Source organism: Patagioenas fasciata, chromosome Z (assembly GCF_037038585.1).
Source record: "Patagioenas fasciata isolate bPatFas1 chromosome Z, bPatFas1.hap1, whole genome shotgun sequence".
NCBI lineage: Eukaryota > Metazoa > Chordata > Aves > Columbiformes > Columbidae > Patagioenas > Patagioenas fasciata.
This window is the reverse complement of record NC_092560.1, coordinates 66,730,149-66,750,713: the sequence shown is the minus strand read 5'-3', so window position 1 is coordinate 66,750,713 and position 20,565 is coordinate 66,730,149. Positions and strand designations below refer to the sequence as shown.

Below are 20,565 nucleotides of genomic sequence, written 5' to 3'. Positions count from 1 at the left end.
TTTAAAGAGCATTAGTTTATTATCTATTCCCCATGTGTTACCTCAGAAACAGTCTAATTATATACAAAAATTTGGAATGTTGAATAAATGCTGATCAATAAAAACATTTCATAGCTGTTGACAAGGGAGTATTTCTAAACAAAACCAAAATAATCATAAAGGTTTGACTCTGTGTGTTGTTTATTGCTATGTTTGTGAATGCTTTCAAGTATATACACTTTTTTTTTTAACTCCAGTCCAAAAAAGAAACTAAAAAATATTTACATAATAAATATGTGGGAGACTTCATCTTTTCATTACATCAGTTGAACTGATTCTTTAATGAACTATTAAGAATAGAAGGAATTAGCAGAGTTGGTATCAACTCATTGCCATGGTGAGTAATTTAGGCTGCTGATGGATTTTATTATATTCAAAAATGTACCTTAAGATGCATTCAAAATGAAAAGTGTTGATATTGTCTCTGCTCCTGCTGAATCCTGGCTGGACTAGTTCAGGAGACATTTCTCCCACTCAGCAAAATCATCTAGTTTGACATGTGTTTACCTTTACACACAGACACTGAAGGAACAAACACATTTAAATCCACTGAAAACTCCAACATTTACTGAGTAAAATCAGCATAATCCATGTTTTATTAGATGGTTACTTTACTAATTTAATGAAGACAAGCTTTGGCCAAGTATTTCCACAAGAAGTACTAAACTCCTTGCTATAAATCTCTACTTCTACATTTCTATCACAGCCAAACAGTTTTTGGTAGAATTTTCTTGTGATACATGAATCTGAAAATGAAGTGACACAACAACATTTGAAACTTCTGTTATCATTAAAGCAAAACACAATACAGTATAATTCCTTGGTAGATACATTTAAATGTACTGCAAAATGTATACAAAGTCAGTCCAAGATCAGTAAAGAATCAGTTCTGCTTTTTGGACTTTTCCCTTCCCAAAGATGCAGGTTATGTAGAAGACCAAGGTAATTTAGGACTTGTTTGTATGCATTCCCTTTAAAAGGCAGTGTGTGATAAAAATAACATGATTAAAAGTAATGAACATGTGATGTGAACATTTTGCATTTTCAATAAAAAAATAGAAACTAAAGAACAACAAAACTCATCTGAGAAGGGGAACACTGAAGCCTGCCATTATATAGCTATGTTTCTCATTCTTTCCTTTGGAGATTAACAGCACACAGAAAATAAGTGAATTTTATCAAAATACAACACATTTCTGCTAATATATCAAAAAAATCATTTTCTATGTAAATATTACTGAAATCAACTAAAAAGAATTAAAATATACAAAGAGTTGTTAAAGGGTTTCAATTAAAATTATTAGAAATATACACAGTACAATAAGCAATAGTTAACATCTTTGAAAGAAGTGCAATAATATTGGAGTTCACTTATTTTAAAAGTACTGTCTGTTTATTACCACTAGCTGTGTATAATTCCTCTCTCTTCCAGCTCATTGTCCCAAAACTAAAGGAAGCCGGTGTTTTTGCTAGCTTTATTAAAAGCATTTACTTTTGTACACATGGGTTGAAAAAAGCAACTTATACGTGTCTCAAACCACCAACTTGTATGTAATTAAAAATGAACTGCAATATTTGAATATTGCTCCAATGACAGGCTAATCTTTAGCCCTAATTAAAAACAGTTATTGGTCTTCTATGGCACTTTTCCCTGGTCCATAACAACCATTTATTAATTATCACTGCAGATTATGCAGTGTCTATTAAATTATAAAGGAGAAAGAGAAAAAATAAAGTTAATGTTTCCGGTAAACAAAATTAATAGAAGCATAATTGAGTATTTCATACAGTAATAAGGAACAAAGGCAGCCCGTGGTAAATCACTATTACATTAATATAGTTAGAAACCCTTTAATGACTCTGAAGTGTCTAGTTCACATTTAATGTTACCTGTAGGAACAGCCCTTTAAGAAACATCACTGCGAACTGGTGGGTTGCAAGTACACCCTCCCCTTGCTCTCCATCTCACCACAGCAATTCTCCATCACTGTTCGAAGTTTCACAAACTTGCTTTGGTTACCTAGCTCCACACCTATGGTTTCCTTTTTGATTGACAAGGAATGCAAAGGCCAAACAAGATCAAGATGTCTTTTATAACCCTTCGTACATTGTTTACTTTGTGTGTATTTAAATATAAATTACAGGCAACAATCTTAAAAACTGGCCATTTCAGTTTCATTTTTAAAATCTACAAGTTTAAAATGGAATACTTTTTATAAAGATAAAAGTATCACCATTTCCACAAAATTTGGGATTTTCACAGCAGAGAAAAACCTCTGGGCACATTTCCACAGTACAGCTGAAAAAGAAAAGCAAGAAAACCCAACTAAACATGAATCACATGTGGCAAATGAATATTCAATGACTACACTAAGAACAAATCCTATAGAATAACACAAATTTGTAGTTACAGTCTTCTTTAAAAACACCATAAGCTTTTATTGCATTTTCTATTGGTAGACGTACACTCCAGAAAACTCTTTCTTCTTTCCAATTCCAGATTTAGATTGCAAACAGTTGTTTCACCTGACCTGTATTCTGTCCTACCAGCACCACCTTCTAGCTAGTCATTCACCTATACATCGTGCACATAGCAAAGCCAACTTTTAATATCCCCATTCTGTATGTACAGAAGTGGCTTCAGCATAACACATTAATATCTGGTGAATAAAAACAAAGGCAATAAACAGCTACAGGACAGACAGCCCTGCCATCTGTCCATTGGCTACAACCGAGGCTTTGCAAAGCCTTGCACAAAGTTTAGTAATGTGTATGAATTATCCAAAAATAAACCTACCATCTTTACAAAAAAGCAACACAGGTTTGTTCTTGGAGGAGTGATCCATAGATTACTATAATGCTTAAAACCAAGTTTATTCACCATATGCATTTCCGAAATGATTTCCTGTATGTTCTATACAGTGGTTTTTTTCCCCATTAACCACAAGTTCAGTATTTCCTGTACAAATTTTGATCATAATTCTTTTCAAGTTCCTTTCATGTATAAAAATAGGCAAAATATTCAGTTTCCTGTAAGTCCTTCAATGAATCCGGTCGTTTTATCCCCATAATCCACAGTATTTATGAAGAGACTTCTCGCACAATGATGAGTTCCACTGCATTCTGAAAAGTCTTTAGCAACGATACTGCTTGCCCATGATCAATATTGATGAAGCTGTATCCATTAGCCTAAAAAGAAATATTTGAAATTGAAAATGACAGTCTCATATGGCATGTCAGTGAAACATCTCTCATATCTCCTGTTAGTTTATTTCAGTTTTGAGGCTTAAAATAACCAAATTCTATATGAATGCAGACAATAGAACACTGCAGATTTGCAGATTATATTGTTGAAGTGAGTTGAACATGTACATCTATGCCACAAGAAATTAAACTACTGTGTTTGCCTCAGAAGAATTTTGCCCCAAAGGTATTGAAAGTAACCAAAAGAGACAACTGATCTTTATATCATTACCATCAGACATCTAATTCATCAGTCTTAATATAGTCACACCAATTGGTATATTTTGATTTAAATATTAGAATGTTAGAAATGGCATTTATGAAAATTAAAACTACTCAAGCCTTTGGCCAAAAACCTTAATGGCATTAGGAGATATTTTAGGGTGTGAGACCTCCTGAGGCCAGTCCCAGCTTTAATCTTTCTATGACTTCAAACAACGTTGTTGTTCTTGGGACAGGTTCAGCTTGGCAAACACTGGCAGTTCTAGGTGGCCTACAAAAGGCAGGGAACACATGGCTGTGGTTCAGCATCTCAGGGTGTACTACTGCAAATTCATGTTCAGTATGGGTGGTAAAATCTTGCAGGATGACAAACTCATCCAGTTTAAACTGTTACAGCTTCCAGCTGTGCATCCAGCTTTTCTCCCTGAGTCATGGCCCCTTACGTGATGAGAGAGACAACTGGTCATGTACTCTGCACCTTAGCTGTGCCATTTTGGACTTGCAGCTCCTTATCCCATCACTGAACACTTGCTTCTGCTACCAGCTGAATCCTTTGTTGTAAAGCCAGTGGTTTTTAAATCTGCCTAGTGTTGCAGAGAAAGATTTACATGAAGGCTGTTCTGTACAGAACATCCTAGCCCTAACCTAATATGCAACAGTATCTTAAGACTCACATGCAATTATCTGGTCACAGGTCATGTAGAATATTTTTATTAGATGTATGTATTAGACATGCATTATAACATGCATGCCTAATGCATGTTTTACAGAGAACATTGCAAAATCAAGCATAGCAAAGTCATTTTGGGAGAGATGATATTCAGTCAAAAACTGCAGAAGTTGCCTAAGTAGCGACAAGATAGAGTGGAAAACTTGATCTCAGTTTAGTGTTCCTGTATACCTTTTGGTTTTATCTTTCTTTGGAAGGACTATGTTGTGTTTTCCGTCTGGTTTTGTTTGAGAAAACTGTTCACAGGATGTTGTGGTTTAACTGAGATACTAGTGGATTTTTTGTTGCATTTGAATATTTTTAGAAAACTGAAATACAGTAGAGTCAACTATCAACATTCTCAAACCAGTAATGTAGGGAATAATTAATGATCCAACTGATTAATGCTCCAGCCTGCATCACTTATCCTAATGTTAGGTGGAAGAAAATTAAAAGCATCATCCCAGAACATAAGAATGCTTCTAGAAAAGATACTGGTAATCTACCTAAAAATTAAACATCCTGCTGTTAGAAAAGGTATAAACTAAAAAGGACCTGGTATATTACATAGGTTAGTTAATTAGATGACCAACGTACCTGAATTATTTTATCTCCAGGCTGCAACAACTTAGATGCTGGTCCTTCTGGTTGCACTCTGGTTACAAATATACCCTTGAAAAACAAAGTAGAAAACATTTTTGACAGCTTGTTTCATATATAGTAGGGCAGCATGAAATGGATTTAATTCAAAATATTTTTTTCAATTTTCCATCATAAATAGAAGAGAACGAAATATTATTCTACAGGTCTACTGGCTTTTGTGACTGTCTTCCTTTCCTGATGTTAAATCTAGGAGAACTGCCTTTAAAGGAGTATTGAAGGGGAAATTCTGACCTGCCTTTGTTTAATTTGGCAGATGTATATGTCAAGATGAATTACCAAACACCAGAAATAAGGCTGTAGACTAAATTGTGTTCTTTTTTTAAGAGGTTTCTTAACTGTAAATTCCATAATTCACTAACTTAAATTTGTTGACTGATATCTGGAACTGTGCAAGAACTACTCAGCTAGAATAATCATCTGTGTTGTCCTGTGACACCCCTATGGTCACCCACCACCTTGTTTTTCCATATCATTTGTCCCAGAGTTTAGTGGTTTGGAAAATCTCTCTCTCCATCTATATATATATTCCCACCCCTCCCTGCTTTGCTAAATACTATAGACATTATTAATCAGAATTATTTTAAAATGCGTTAGTATAAAATACTCACATCATCTTCAGGTCTGAATGGATTTCCTCTACCACCAACTCCTCCCGATATACTAAATCCAAGTTCTGGATCCTTGTCAATTCTCACTCGAATCTAAGTAGTTACAACCAAAGTTAGATGAACTAACTGAAAATCCACATTCAAAGTTAATGAAATTATTACTAAAGAATTCAGGTGAACAAAAGCTTTAAAAAGAAAAAACTCAAAAAACATTTACCACAGTTTGTAATATTAATTCAGAACAAGATTCCAATACATCATGTATCATTGTACAGAAGTTTTACTCCAATATCACTATTATTATAATGAGAGTTCACATGGGCTTTGAATTCAGAGGTATTGTGATACTATGTAAATGAATTTAATGCCCCCAGCAGATAGACATGTTTCTATGAAAGAACATGTTTCTCCTATTCCTTTACTACCTCTAGCTGAAGTTTAAAAACTCAAACCTCATTCCTTCTTTTATTCCAAGTTCTACATAGTTGTCTTGGTTTTGGCTGGGATAGAGCTCATTTTCATCCTAGTAGCTGGTATAGTGCTGTGTTTTGGATTTAGTATGAGAACAATGTTGGTAACTCAAGTGATGTTTTAGTTGTTGCTCAGCAGTAAAGGACTTTTTTGCTTCTCACACCACCCCGCCAGGGAGAAGGCAGGGAGACCACAAGAGGATGAGAGGGGACACAGCTGGGATAGCTGACCCCGGGGATATTCCACACCATATGACATTGTGCTCAGCAATATAAACTGGGGGAAGAAGAAAGGATTGGGGGACATGCTCAGAGTGATGTTGTTTTTCATCCCAAGTCACCATTATGTTGGATGAAGCCCTGCTGTCCTGGAGATGGCTGAACTTCTGCCTGCCCATGGAAAGTGTGAATGAATCCCTTGTTTTGCTCTGCTTATGGGCAGCTTTTGCTTTACCTAATTAATTTTATCTGAACCCATGAGTTTTCTCATTTTTACCAACCCAATTCTTTCCCCCATCCCACCAGGGAGAAGTGATCAAACAGCTGCATCATGCTTAGTTGTTGGATGGGGTTGAACCACGACAGAGAAGTGGACATTTACACAAGAACTGGATGTTCTCATTCTAGCACAGAAGAAAACACAGTTCTGGGTAGCAACAAATGGATGCAAAGCACTCTAAGTTGTACTGATACTTGTATTTTTTTAATTTAGCAGATAAATAATGAGTTAGTGATCAATAAATGTACTAGAGAAATAAACTTCTAGCCCAGTAAAATGATGCAAGCTTAAGTTTTTGCTACGTTCTGTTAAAAATCTACCACATTTCTCTTAAAATTTTCACATAAAAAACTCAAAACTAGAAGGAATGTGTGATTTCAGTAGTAGAATTGCATTGTGATAACACTGTTTTGCTGGAGATAAATTCCTATACAATTTCTGTCACCATCTGCAGAGAAATGGTAAATAAACAAAAAACATCTAACAATTCACTGCCACTGACAGATATCAAATTGTCAAGTAAGATTTTATTCTTACCTCTTGCTTTGCCAGCTCATGGCTTTGTCTGGGAGAACATTGGGACTGGGTATAGGGAGGCTGGTGGGCAACTTTCAACATCAGATAATCAATTAATTGCTCTCTAGATGGATGTCTTCCTACTGATGATTGAGGAGGGAGATGATGGACTTGGCTGTAGTTTGCCTGAGGTCTTTGAGGCTGGCACATTTGTCCATTTGTCAAAGGTATCTGAATAAAACGTAAATCCTATGTCATACATTTTATAAGCAGCAATCCTCAATTCCTCCTGTATTATTTAAACACTTCTTATATACTTGACTGCTTTTAATTTCAGGAACTTTACTAAAAATACACTTCTGGATCGTATACAATTACAGTCAATTTCTTTTATAGTTGTCAGCTCTGACCTGAGAACAAATCTGAAAAACAAAAACTCAGAGTGCTATTCTACTAGAACAGATTAGATAGTCTTTGCTTTTAGAACTTGTTTCACTGAGTTATCCCAACCATTATTTTCTAACAGTGCGACTAATACTATCGACACTTGGTTGATATCATTACAGTTTGCACTTTTATTGTATACAATTCAGAGATTTGGTAACAATTCCCAGTACATAATATACAAAATAAAAACTACACACAGTTAGCAGGCAGAAATTATAGTTCTCTAAACATCTTTTGGTGAGTGCTTCACAAGACAACCTTTGGAGCAAACTCACATACAAGCTCAAGATTTTAATATCAAAATTGTAATGATATTTCCAATAAGTGTTACTCTTTTGTTAACTCTTTTGTCACTGATTTGATGATGACAAACCGCAGTAATGTACGCAACTGTGAAGACATACAGTGTGTTCAAACCACCTCACTAGGAATTATGCTGGACATGACAACATTTATTACTGAAGCCTCAGAGTTACTGCTCAGCTCTTCAGGTCTGTGTTAAGATGGGCAGCGTCTTCCCTCCTCATCCATATGCCTCGCGCCCTTACCTAGCCTAAGTGGTCACTCATTCATCCGTGAGATCCCCACATTCCAAAAATGTTACAGTTTTTAGTTATAGATTTTTTTTCTGCCTGTCACATTAAGCAATTAGTTACAGGATACAAGGATATTAAAATACTCTCTCAAAAGTGCAAATCCATGCTATGTGAATGGACACATACCAGAATCTATTCTGTTGAGTGTTTTATGTCAAAGTGATTCTGAGAAACAGTAGTATATCTATATTTACATTTTTTAGTTTATTTACAGATCAGAGGGATTCAGTTTACACAATTTTCTACTGCCTTTTCTGAAACCTAAAGCATGTCAGAAAACTACTTTGTCACGCTTGCAGAGGTAGAGTTTACACAGGCAACACGTATCAACAGCTATGCAAATTCCCAGTACCCAATGTCTGCAAAAATGTAACTGAAATTACTGAAGTTATAAAGTTATTTGCTGTATCATAACGATTTACCATCATCCATTTAGTTTCATTGTACTAAGTCATGTTTGTATAGATGGTCCTTAGAGATGAATACAGAATGCCTCCTAAAAATTCTAGTGTATCCGCACAACAGATTTCAGATTTGTTCCTTCAAAAGTTTAATCAGCTTCAGACTGCTTTCCTGAAATCAACTGATATATTCAAATTTCAACCTGCAATTATGTCTTATGCTACAAATTTCTTCATTCAAAGCCTCTGCTGAAGGAAAAAGAACAATATTCCTTCATATAGTAAGTATTTTTTCTTCCAAAAAGAGGATGCCATTTCATTTATACCACTTTCAATAACTGGGCATTACATTTCAAAGAAACCCCAGTTCCTACTACTATCCCAGCAGATGTTTCTATAAATAATAAAAAATATATCCTTACAAATAATAATATTTCCTATCCATGGTGTCGTACAGATTATTACCTGCACAGCTATTTTCTTCATGCTATCTGGAGGAACATCTTTGAGACTCAGTGTGGCAGATGAGTAATTCTGCTGTCCTGAAATGAACACTTCATCCTGGCACTGGTCTCCTGGAGTGGAAGCCTGGGGATGCTTTAAACAGAAGGGAGCAATAAATAATACTGTCTTCATGTGATCCAAACTAAAAAATTCTCATCAATTGCCCAGAATAAAACATTTTAAGGGCTTTATTGTTCTTTATCTTCTTTGATTAATTAGTATATTGTTTATGTAGAAAATCATACTAGCCAAGACACCATACCCATACAGTGATGGATATTTACAAAAACTAGCAACTGCAGAGGTGTCTTTGATCCCCCATAAATTGATAAGTAAAAAAATACTAAGGACTGCCTATTCAAGAGTTCTCATGGTTAAAAGTCTTCAATTGACTTTATCCTGCTCACTATGGATACAATAACATCAATCAGGATGTTCAGAGTTAAGGAGTAATTTCCTCATGTTTACTTACAAACTAAAACATACATTTTCTTAAATGCCTGAAGTATCTTACAAAACAGTTTACACCATCAGAATTTGTTTGGGGCAGGAAAAAGCATCATTAGATTTTGTTCAAACCTTTATCCATCTAGGTTAAAGTAATCTCTTGTTCACACATGGACAATGAAACCACTTAGTTTTACATATGTTCAGCCATCAATAAAAGCCAATTAGGAAACTCAATGTTATGACATTAAATTGAAAAGTCTTGCAATAAATTTAAGGCATATGAAGGCAAACTATTTGATTTAATGCCCATTAAAAAATTCCAAAACATGAATTGTTTTCTTTTTACTGAAAGCATTGTCCCTATGTAAAAGGACAACTATCAATATAAGGACACTTCTCACAGTTTATTCTTTTCCCCTCTACATATTGCAATAGCCTCCTGTAGGTACTCACTCGAACAATGTGCACACCAGAACCTCTTCCGTCTGCAACACTCAAGGCAACACTACCCTGGCTGCCATGCAGATCCCTAGAGCTGCCATAGTGAAAGCTGCTAACTGCAGCATAATTGGAATTAAAGGACCTAGACAGCATGCTCTGAATAAAGAGGGGACAGATTTAACACAGAGATTAGTGCAGCATGCATAAATCACAAGACATGTTATACATAGACTTATACAAACATATTCCATTGTCATGCAAGATAAAAACCATGCAAGAACAGTACCACTGTGATGTATAAAACACAACTCGGTGACCCCTATTACCTTTATTTACTGTAAATCAGCATGCAATCAGGAGTTAACATGCAGAATTACACGTAAATAAAGTAATCCAAATGTTCATGTGTCTGGAAAAACAACGAAGATGCACAGTTTATCAAAATTTCCAGGTTTTCATTAAATCTGCAACATATTTGATATGTTGTAGGAAGAGAGCTGGCAGTCAAGATAAACACCTGTGGAAAACCATCTAATTACCCATTATTATTTTGTCTTATTTTCCCCCCCTATTACTGGTACAGTACAAATAAAAATTTACACAGAGAGACGGATTTGACTGACTGGGTTTTCTTGCTATTGCAATGATGTCAGCGTCCCTAGTGCACTCCAGTAACGCTTCATTCAAGAATGTGAATAAGCCTCAATTACGGAAAAATAGTGTGGAAGGAAACCTTGGAGTCCCCCCCATTTGCCACTGCAGGCAATCAAACAGCTAGCATGAGCTCAAGGACCCAGTGGTTCAGTTTTGAGCTTCGTTACCTTGCAAACCTGACCTCTGCAACATTGGCAAGGGTAACAGAAAGAAAGCAGTAGATGTTACTGCCTTGCCACCATGGACTTTTGTAGTTGTAAGAACAAAAACTATGAAGACTGTACAAAGGAAGGAAAGGAAAATCCTCCATGTGCCACCTGACAAATGAAACAAACCTCTGTTGAAAAAGTGAGACCTATGAAAACATATAAGCATAGTAAAAGATAGACCACAAAGCATGAAAAGCCAGCAAATTCAAAGTGTGTTTACTTTTTAAACAAATTTCCTGATTCTTTCCATGTCAAAAAAAAAAAATTAAAAATATATATCATTTACCTAAGATGCTGCAACAGCTCTTACACAAATATGTACATTTTATTTTTCTGTTGACTACATGTACTAATCTGATTTTGACAATAGTCACTAGTCCTCAGGCAGACATTTGCTCTTTCATACTAGCTTTATCTTGTGAAACTAAAGCTAGTTTAATAATCAAAGTCATATGGCTCTGCATATTCATACTCCCCAGATGCTGTGGTAGCACAGTAATTGGAAACTCACTCGGTAAACAATATTTACTGATGATACTCGACTTTTCTTGGCCAAGACGCGCGGATGACCTTTCAGTCAACAGCATAGTGAGCTTTCCTCATGCTCCTCTTCTACACCTACCCTGTTCTCTAGTAATTGAATTGTTTAAGCTTCCAGAAAAGTCTCCAGTGGCTTTCCCCATCTTGGGAGAGAAGACTGTACTCAGCATTCAAGTCTCTCTTTACTAAACATTCAATCTGAGCTTACTGCTCTTCTAAGTTTCAGGCCAAAAACCCAGATGAAACTGACAAAGGCAGCTTTCCTTAGGTCCTTAGTACCTCAAAGCATCTTACAACTCTTTTCAAAAATAGCCTCTATAATCAGCCAGGTGGCTGCCTTTCCCCACTTGTACGGTCAACATCCTGAAGTCTCCTTACAGGAAGCTCTTCTCTCCTTCTTCTATGAGTGGCAAAAAGACAGATAAAAACAGAAGGAATTCATGGTGAGACTAGGAAGTTATCTTCTGAAAGTGTCCCTAGCACTGTAAAGATCCCTAGATCCACCAGATTCACTCTTCTCTTAAACGGATCCAAACAGATGGCCAACAAATGGTGACAACCCAAATCCAGATTTGTATTTACAATCTATGATAGATCTATAATAGAATGTAGAACCTTCTCAAAATTTGTAGAGGCTCAAGCTTGTGACCAGGAATTAAGATGTCAGGTAACTCAGTTTAGTGAGCTTCAAGGTGAGTAAATAGCCTGAGAATAGTTTTATTCAAGGATTTATAAAATTTCCTTTCTTGGTAGAGACTTATTTTGAAGTATAAAAAATGACTGTGCAATTGACACAGGGAAAACACAACAAGTACTGCAAACACCACTTCTGTCCTTCTCTACACTGGGCGCAGCGCCTCAACACTGAATTAAAAGGAACTCACATGAACAAACTGTACAGAACAAATACTATTTAAAATTACAAGGATTTGTAAAAAAGTTTTTGTTTAACACAAGAAGATCTTAGTGACAAATCTAGGAAGTATTTTTGATCAACCTATTTTTAGCTGGGAATAGAGAAACTGAGGCATTTGTAGTGTGAACAGTATTCTTCTTATTTTGCTTCTCAATATGAGCACCGTGAAGACTGTACATTTCTGAGCAAGGTTCCTGAATACTGCTGCACCAGAGGAAACACTTTTGTAAGGATGAATATGCAGATGTCTTTAAACCCCCTGATTTTTATTTCAATCTATTAAAAATTAAATAAGGAATAAATGCACGGCCTAAACCTTAGATTCAATATGAATGCTAGTTCCAAGTACCAACTCTATTCTCCACCTGATTTGCTAGAGTCTTAGGGCATAATAGCCTGCAAAATGATAATTCAAATATTGGAGGCTTGAGAAATCTCATTTCACTTACTCTAAATTAATATACACCAACCAATATACGTGCCATGTTCTGGTATACTCTGTAGAAATTAAGTTTACTAGAAACGAGTCATTAAACCATGAAGAACACATTAAAAGCTACACTACATCAAGAAAAAAAATGGCTAGGTACAAAGTAAAAAAAACTATTCCGCATACAAATCATTGTTTGTAATCAAAATCAGCCTCTAATGGAATCAGTTTAGATGTAGGCAATCGGCATAGTTTTGGGGTCTACTTAAATTCTTTTTGAATGCTTAGAGTCAGAACATATTCTCCGTTTTGCAGCTTACAAGATAATTAACAGTTTCAGATTTCAAAAGAAGATATTTTTGGAATTGAAGTGCATTTACACATTTACTTGGGTGCAAGACAATAAATAGTGGAATTTACCTAGCAGAATTTCTGTTAGGTAACACTGTTGCAATTTTAACTCTCTGGAGTCTGTCAGGACAAGCCATGAAATTCTGGCACAGAACAGACACTACTAAAATTCAAGTATCTGCAGGGAACGAGACTCTACATTCTATTTATCTTGGAATAGCTTTAACTGTTAACTTTAAAAGGTCAATACTTAGGCTTAGCAGTTATTTGTTTACTTAACAGAACTTAGAATCAATTGCCAGCTAAAGGTGGACATAATTTATCCCTTGGGGCTATATTACATGTCTAGAAATCCCTTCACTTTTCATTCCCACCTTGAATATCTAAGATTCTTTAGAAAAAGTTTGATCAAGGTATTTTGGAACACTTGAAATGCCTAAATTTAATGCTATAAGCCTTTTGGAATAAATGCGCACAAGCAAAAAAATCAGCTTTGTTTGAAATCTGATAGAATTCTAGCAAGATATCAGTTTATCCCAAGGAAGAATTTAAACATTATGAAACTTTTCTTCAGTTCTGAGAGAGGGAAAAAAAATGTATGAATTTCAATCTCTGATCCTACAAAAGAAGCATCTTCAGTGACAGCATACCTATTGAAGAGTTGCATATGGAAAATTAAAATAATTTAAATTCTTCTGTTGTAAGATGTTTGTGGGGTCAAAGCTTTCATTATTTACGTTACAAATGTACAAAAATTTTATTCCTTTTGAAGTGTGATGCATTGATTTCTGAACGCCACAAAATATCATTGTAACACATTGATGGTTCAGTAGTCCATTCAAAATGCAGAAAAAAAATCAAATCAAAATTTAAAACTAACAACTATTGAATGGATAGCATTCCTGTAATTTATCAGTGTCAAAATATTCTTCAGGTTATGATCTTATAAACACTTAAGCAAAGACCAAATGAAGTTATTTTCCTTGACATATTGAAAGAAGCTTAACTTGGAGAAAATCTGAGACCATATCAATTAAAATGTTTTTGCATGCTAGGCATGTAGCATTAAAAAAAAAAAAAAAAAATCAACGTAAGAAAAAATTTCAAGCTTTGATTAAAACTGCAGTTCTATATCAATAGTGAAACACTTGGACTTTTTACTTTTAGTAAGGCACTGAACACTGGCAGCCTTGAGAATAAAACCACCTATTCTGATTTCTGAATTGGAAAGTAGAAAGCAAATTTTATGACCTCTTCTCAGAAAGTGCTGCCATTCTACATAAATAGCAGAGAAAGTATATAAAAAATAGAGATCTTAATTCCAGATGAAATTAGAATTGGAAGCAAACACACACCTGATGAACTCCGAAGAGGTCCACAACAAAAAAAGGAAACATACATACGTAAGGAAAGGACAGTTAGGCCCAGTAATGTTTCTGCCTACAGAAATATAATAGATACTTTCAGAAAACGGTTACAGATATTTATTACTGCAATTTATGGATGAGAAATTCCTCTACCACACAATAAAATGTGTGTGACTCTAGTGTCTTTACACAGGCATCATTTTAGTTAAAATTCCTAAATGAAAAATTCCAACAAGACTACTATAGAAGACTACTGTGACATATCAGGTAGTAAAATGGGCAAGTCACACTCAAGAAGGAAAATATGCTGAAAAATATTACTGTTCTTAAAACAACTCACCACTGCACTAAATTTATGAGGTTGGGGGTGCAGCAGTATTGACTGCCTGCTTTCCAACAGCTTACATGTATAACCACTAGAGAGCAGCTTGACATTTAAATAAGCTCTTTTCTCTATTCCCACAATAAAATTTGCTTTGCATCAGGTAAGCAAGTAGTTTCTCCTGAGTATATGCAAACTCTAAGTACAAATGGTCTCATGAACTGTTTTCACCGTCCTTCAACCAGATGGATAATTTTAGTTGATTGATGTATGCCCCCTTGCAGCTTGTCAAAGGGATGACAAATGCTGGCTATTTGGCTGGAATCCATTGTTAATCTTTTTTTGTAAACTTGAAACTATCCTGTATCTCTCCTCATGCAAATTCAACTCTTGAAGGTTTTTTTGTTTGTTTGTTTGTTTGTTTTTTGTACCTGTATCAGGTTAAAAGGGGTAAAAAATAAAACAAAAACTGGCTGCTCCACTTTGTCCGACAAGCAGACACTGTTTATTTAGTCTCCCTTCCCCTGGGTCCCACTTACTAAAGTTTATAGAAGCAAAATTAACAAATACTTCAGAAGCTTAACAAAAAAAACCAAAAACAAAACAAAACAAAAAACAAAACAAAAAAAACCCCAAAAACAACAACAACAAAAAAACCCACACAAAACTACCCCCTCCCCACCCTCCCCGCAACACTAAATCCTCTTTCCTAATAAGCACAGGATAGAAAAAATAAACATGATTAAATTCAATAACAGACTAAGAAGAGTTACAGCAAAAGTAATACTATTAACCTGTACTGTTCTGTATAACCACAGGCACAAAGGTATAAAGCAAATATTCATCATAAGGCTTAATTTTATATACCTGTTTTTGCCAGTATCATGTCTTATGCTTTAAAATGAAACACCACGGAAGCTTTGTCAAAGCAATTTCCAATAAATGTTCCCTTAAATGAGCTCTGTAATTGAACTTGTTCCTTAAATGAGTTCTGTAATGACTGAATTTTTTTTTTTCAGACTTCAAAACATTTCAGAAGTCTGGTTTATAGATTAAGCTTCCTGTGCCCAGCTAATTTTTAATTACAAACAAAAATACCAAAACCATTTAAAAGAACAAAGAAATATCCAGTAAATTGCTAGAATTTCCACATTATCATATTTGCCAGCTGCCACATAGGATGACGTCTTTGTTTTTCAAAGTTCAGATTTTTCTTTTTAAGTCAGTCATATCCCAGAGAATATAAAGTACACAATTACATACACACTCACTTTTAAACTCATAAATAAGTCTCAGATTTCTAAGTAAAAGCTACTTTAAAATACTTTGAGGCCAGAACAAAAGGAACATGCACATAGAAAACTGACTTCTAAGACCTGTTAAATTAGATGCACATCTAAGATCTCAATAGCAGCTATTCCGTATTATTCTTGTAGGAAACAAAAATTAAGGTTTACATATTGAGTACGATGGAAAGTATGGAGAGATATGAAGGGATTCAAGTCAGGCAATCAATTTCATTGCAGTAAAGGTAACTATACTGCTACAGTATGTGAACCAGTGTATTAAACACTGTTCCTAACCTGTCAAATGTGGAGGACACAAGAACGAGCTATAAACAAACTGCATTAGCAGTGCATTGAAGTTTTGCTTCCCTCTGCATTCAGGGATTGCTGCGATTTTTGCTACTCCGTCACTTCACATAAGATTTGATATATGCATCCATGAGAACAGTAGATCAGTGAATGCAGCTTTTATTAGGGCTGGAACATGGTGAGGTTTGTGACTGCCTTGTGGGACAAAGCGTCCTCACGCTACAGCACAGTACTGTGAAAGCCTTAAAATATTTTATGTTGTACTTGACTCAAACTGGATCAGAACAACAGGTGCAGCTGTTGTGCAGGCTTCTTTAAAAGGTAAACAAACCCTATCCCTTTCCATCACCAGAAGTTATGCAACTTAAACAAAAGCAAACCCATCCCCCTCTGAATCCTTGGATTTCTGAAGAAATATTATAGCTAAAATAATTTTTCCAACCATATCCCATTAAATTTCTTTAGCTATCATGCATATTGAAGTATTTAGCATAATAATTACAAACCAAACTACGTTATTTCAAAATAAATTTAAAAATAAAATTCATCTAGGTGGCATAAGCAAAATGTATTTTGGCTGCCCTACTCACTTCCCCTCCAAAGAAACAGGATCAGGCTAATGACATTCTGCCCATTATTTAGTGATGATATTTTAAACTGGTTTAGTTGGACAGCACAGATTACACTCTTCCAGCCTCCACTCAAATTCTTTGAAGATATGCAATTGTTCAGCTCTACATCTCAGCTCAAATGCTTGATAGCATTTACAATACATAAAGAATTCTGCTCATCATCTCTCGTTATATGAAAATCTCCTGTGATTTCCTGAAATGAACAAGATTTTTAAGTGTTCTCATCTCACACCAATAAATATTCATTCAACAATCTGTCAGATACCGAGCTTCAAAAGACAACTGGCTTGGAGGTAAGTACATGTTAATTACGGCTTTTGAATTCTTCAGGAACTGAAGCTGTAAGACCTACACTTCATAGAATCACAGAATGCCAGGGATTGGAAGGGACCTTGAAAGATCTAGTCCAATCCCCCTGCCGGAGCAGGAACACCCAGATGAGGTTACACAGGAATGTGTCCAGGCGGGTTTGAATGTCTCCAGAGAAGGAGACTCCACAACCCCCTGGGCAGCCTGTTCCAGTGTCTGTCACCCTCACTGAGTAGTTTCTTCTCATATTTAAGCGGAACCTACTGCGTTCCAGCTTGAACCCATTGCCCCTTGTCCTATCATTGGTTGTCACTGAGAAGAGCCTCATGACACTCACCCTTTTACATATTTCCAAACATTAATGAGGTCACCCCTCAGTCTCCTCCAAACTAAAGAGACCCAGCTCCCTCAGTCTTTCCTCATAAGGGAGATGCTCCACTCCATCATCTTCATTGCCCTACACCGGACTCTCTCCAGCAGTTCCCTGTCCTTCTGGAACTGAAGGGCCCAGAACTGGACACAATATTCCAGATGCGGTCTCACCAGGGCAGAGGAGAGGAGAAGGAGGACCTCTCTCGATCTACTAACCACCCCCCTTCTAATACAGCCCAGGATGCCATTGGCCTTCCTGGCCACAAGGGCACAGTGCTGGCTCACGGTCATCCTGCTGTCCAGCAGGACCCCCACTTTCCTATACACTGCTCTCCAACAGGTCATTCCCCAACTTATACTGCTATCCTTGTGCTTAAAAAGAAGAAATAGCGGGGAAAAATGCAGAACAGAAAGATCCAAGGTTTAAGGGAGTATTTTTGTATAATACAAAAACAATGCTTCAATAAAAATTACCTGGTCTAAAAGAGCTGGCCTTGTGGTCCAGCAGGTTTATGTGATGTTATTTAATGTATTCCAAAGTAGCTGGACTAAGCCAGCAAGTTTGAGATAAAAATAACAGCGACATTTTTTTCTTTGGGGAAAAAGTTCCATTTACAGTCTGTTTCTCTGACTGTTTCTCAGATATGCATCACAAACACATTTATCCTTTATAAGGCAATATCAAAAGTACATTTTCCCTGCTAATTAAAAGCAGTTCAAAACACAGAGTTTTTAACTTACTCCACATCCAAGTAACAGAAAGGTAGAAAAGTTTTAAAAATCATTTTACCTTTTCTAGCTTTTTAGCCTCAATATGTCGCAGCACCTGTTCCCTCCAGTCATGAGGGACTTTGCTTTTTCCTGAAGGGTCTAATAATGAGTGCTCAGAGTTAACCCTTGGGTTCGATCTCTTTGAAGGGCTAGTCCGTGAGTAATTGAAGTCACTAACTGACATAGTTCTTTCTGGTATTTCATTCACTGATGGCCGAGCACTCTGTGGTCGTGGTACATTTGGACCATCAATGCTGTATGTTCTGGCAGAAAGAGGTCTCTGTTGCCCAGACATCAGTGGTAGAGCTCTTCCCATTGAATGCAAATCTCTGTATGTTAAATAGTCACCTTCAGGAACCTGAGTGCGCCTTGAAGGTCCAGTATCCCCAATATTTATAGAAGCTGTAGAAGACACACTGCTCTGCCTTTGAAGAGTGTGTCTGGTTGCTCCTGGGAGCAATCTGTCATTTGGTGGAATAGCCCACATATCTACATGTCTCCCAGCCATCCGTTGATGAGTGTTATATACAGCGCTGGCTCGGACATTGTTATGATTGGAGAAATTCATATTGGCAGAATGCTTTACATAGGTGGGGGTTTCTGTGCTGTCAGACCTAAGCAGACGTGAAGGAGGTAAGCTGCCTTGTTCTACTGGGTTGTTCTGTTTCTGGGACCACAAGGTGTCTTTTGCTGCTGCACTGCTGCTGTACTGAATATTATACTGAGGAGCGGTGAACATCTGTGCACCACCTGTCACTGATCCTCTCACTACATTAGCACCTTCGGGGTTGTGATTTGAGTCAAACTTGAACACCGTTTTTGTAGAAGATACTAAATCAGATGATGACGATGACCCAGGAAAAACCTGCAAAGGCTGGTCATACAGAAGAGTGGCAGATTTACTTCGGACTATGTTTTTTCCATCTGCAGTATCGGATGCTGATTTTACCACTGTGTTTGGCTGTTGAGGTCCATTCTCATTGACGATATCGTAGATTTTCAGACCACCAGTGTCCATACTGGTGATGCTATGAGATTTCATCACAGGACCACTTCTCTGTGGGGACAAATCTTCAGTGCTCCTCGAAACAGACAGCTCAGCAGAATCACCATCAACTGTAGTGCTTCTTGTAAGTTTGTCTTTACTTGGAGACTGTACTGTTTCCTCAGGATGTCCATTTACTTTATTTACAGGATATTTATTTTCATTTTCCAAGTGCTCACTTTCTTCTTTTCTGTTGTTATTCAATAAACCTTTTACTGAAACTATTTCCTGTGTTTGTAACCTTTCCACGGAAACTGGCACTGCCTCTTCACTAACGAGCTTATTGATATTCATGTTTATTTGGTCTAATTTGTGAGACTCCTCTGTAGGAGTGCTTAGGTCAACACCTTTTCCTATCAGGCCTAATCTTTCTTCAATGCTTAATTCATATTCAGACAAATTTGTAACCTTTTCTTGCACATTTGTTTTTTCTTCTACTGTAATGCTCAATTCACCTCCATTTTGCAAAAGATTATTCAAATTTTCATCTTCTTGCCTGGAAAACAAGATGGTGCTTAAGAAAAATCCTCAAAGGAACCAACATATTCTTTTAAGAACTGTTTTAGGAGAAATAATCATTAGTATGCAACACAGTTACATTGTGCACAGAAATCAGGACAAAGACCAATATACAACCAGATCTATGATTTGCTTTCTTACCATTACAGAAACATATTATAGAGCAGGCTGATTTTGGCAACATTTGTGTCATCTGATTTGAGAAGTATGTTTAAATTCAACAGGAATTTTTAATGACAGGTTAAAGGCGTCTAAAAGTACAAAGTGACAATAACTGGTTTTTTTATCAAATATTTGCAAGTTCCATGACAGTTCTAGACAACTGTCTTATTTCTATTGGTAATTTTTTTTTTAAATCGTGCTTTCTAACAAAACCTCAAGAAGAGTAGTAATGTGTAAGCACATTCTAAAAGCCTTTTATAGATATATCAGTAATCAAAGCAATCTTCAGAATTATCCAAATAAAAAACTTAGAGCTTTTAAAATGGTGTCTTGAAGTATTCTGCAGGGATAACAAATTATAAGGATGAAACTTTATACCCTACTATTAAAACAAATGGAAACCATGTATCATATACTAAAATAAGCCTCTGAATTTTATCATGGTTTTTTAAGATAACTATTTCAACACCTAGCCTTATTTTAAAACATTAAAATTTAAATGATTTACTGTAATATAAATAATTAATTAAATTAATGGACACATAATATGAAAGATTAAATAA

The 20,565-nt window shown here is 36.0% G+C and overlaps 1 protein-coding gene across 16 annotated transcripts in view; it reads right to left on the bottom strand.

Moving 5' to 3' along the window:
- ERBIN (erbb2 interacting protein) overlaps positions 1-20,565 on the bottom strand; it is a 118,692-nt gene continuing 98,127 nt past the window's right edge. For 14 of the 16 annotated variants that reach the window (XM_071802642.1, XM_065860139.2, XM_065860137.2 and 11 more), the window contains 7 exons: positions 18,296-19,817; positions 9,821-9,964; positions 8,879-9,010; positions 6,991-7,200; positions 5,485-5,577; positions 4,811-4,885; positions 1-3,228 (listed from right to left, as the gene is read on the bottom strand). In XM_071802642.1, the coding sequence (XP_071658743.1) occupies positions 3,121-3,228; positions 4,811-4,885; positions 5,485-5,577; positions 6,991-7,200; positions 8,879-9,010; positions 9,821-9,964; positions 18,296-19,817 (2,284 nt within the window). In that variant the 3' untranslated portion in view covers positions 1-3,120. The remainder of the gene's footprint in view (positions 3,229-4,810; positions 4,886-5,484; positions 5,578-6,990; positions 7,201-8,878; positions 9,011-9,820; positions 9,965-18,295; positions 19,818-20,565) is intronic. The other 2 variants (XM_065860145.2, XM_065860146.2) reach the window with 1 other exon arrangement.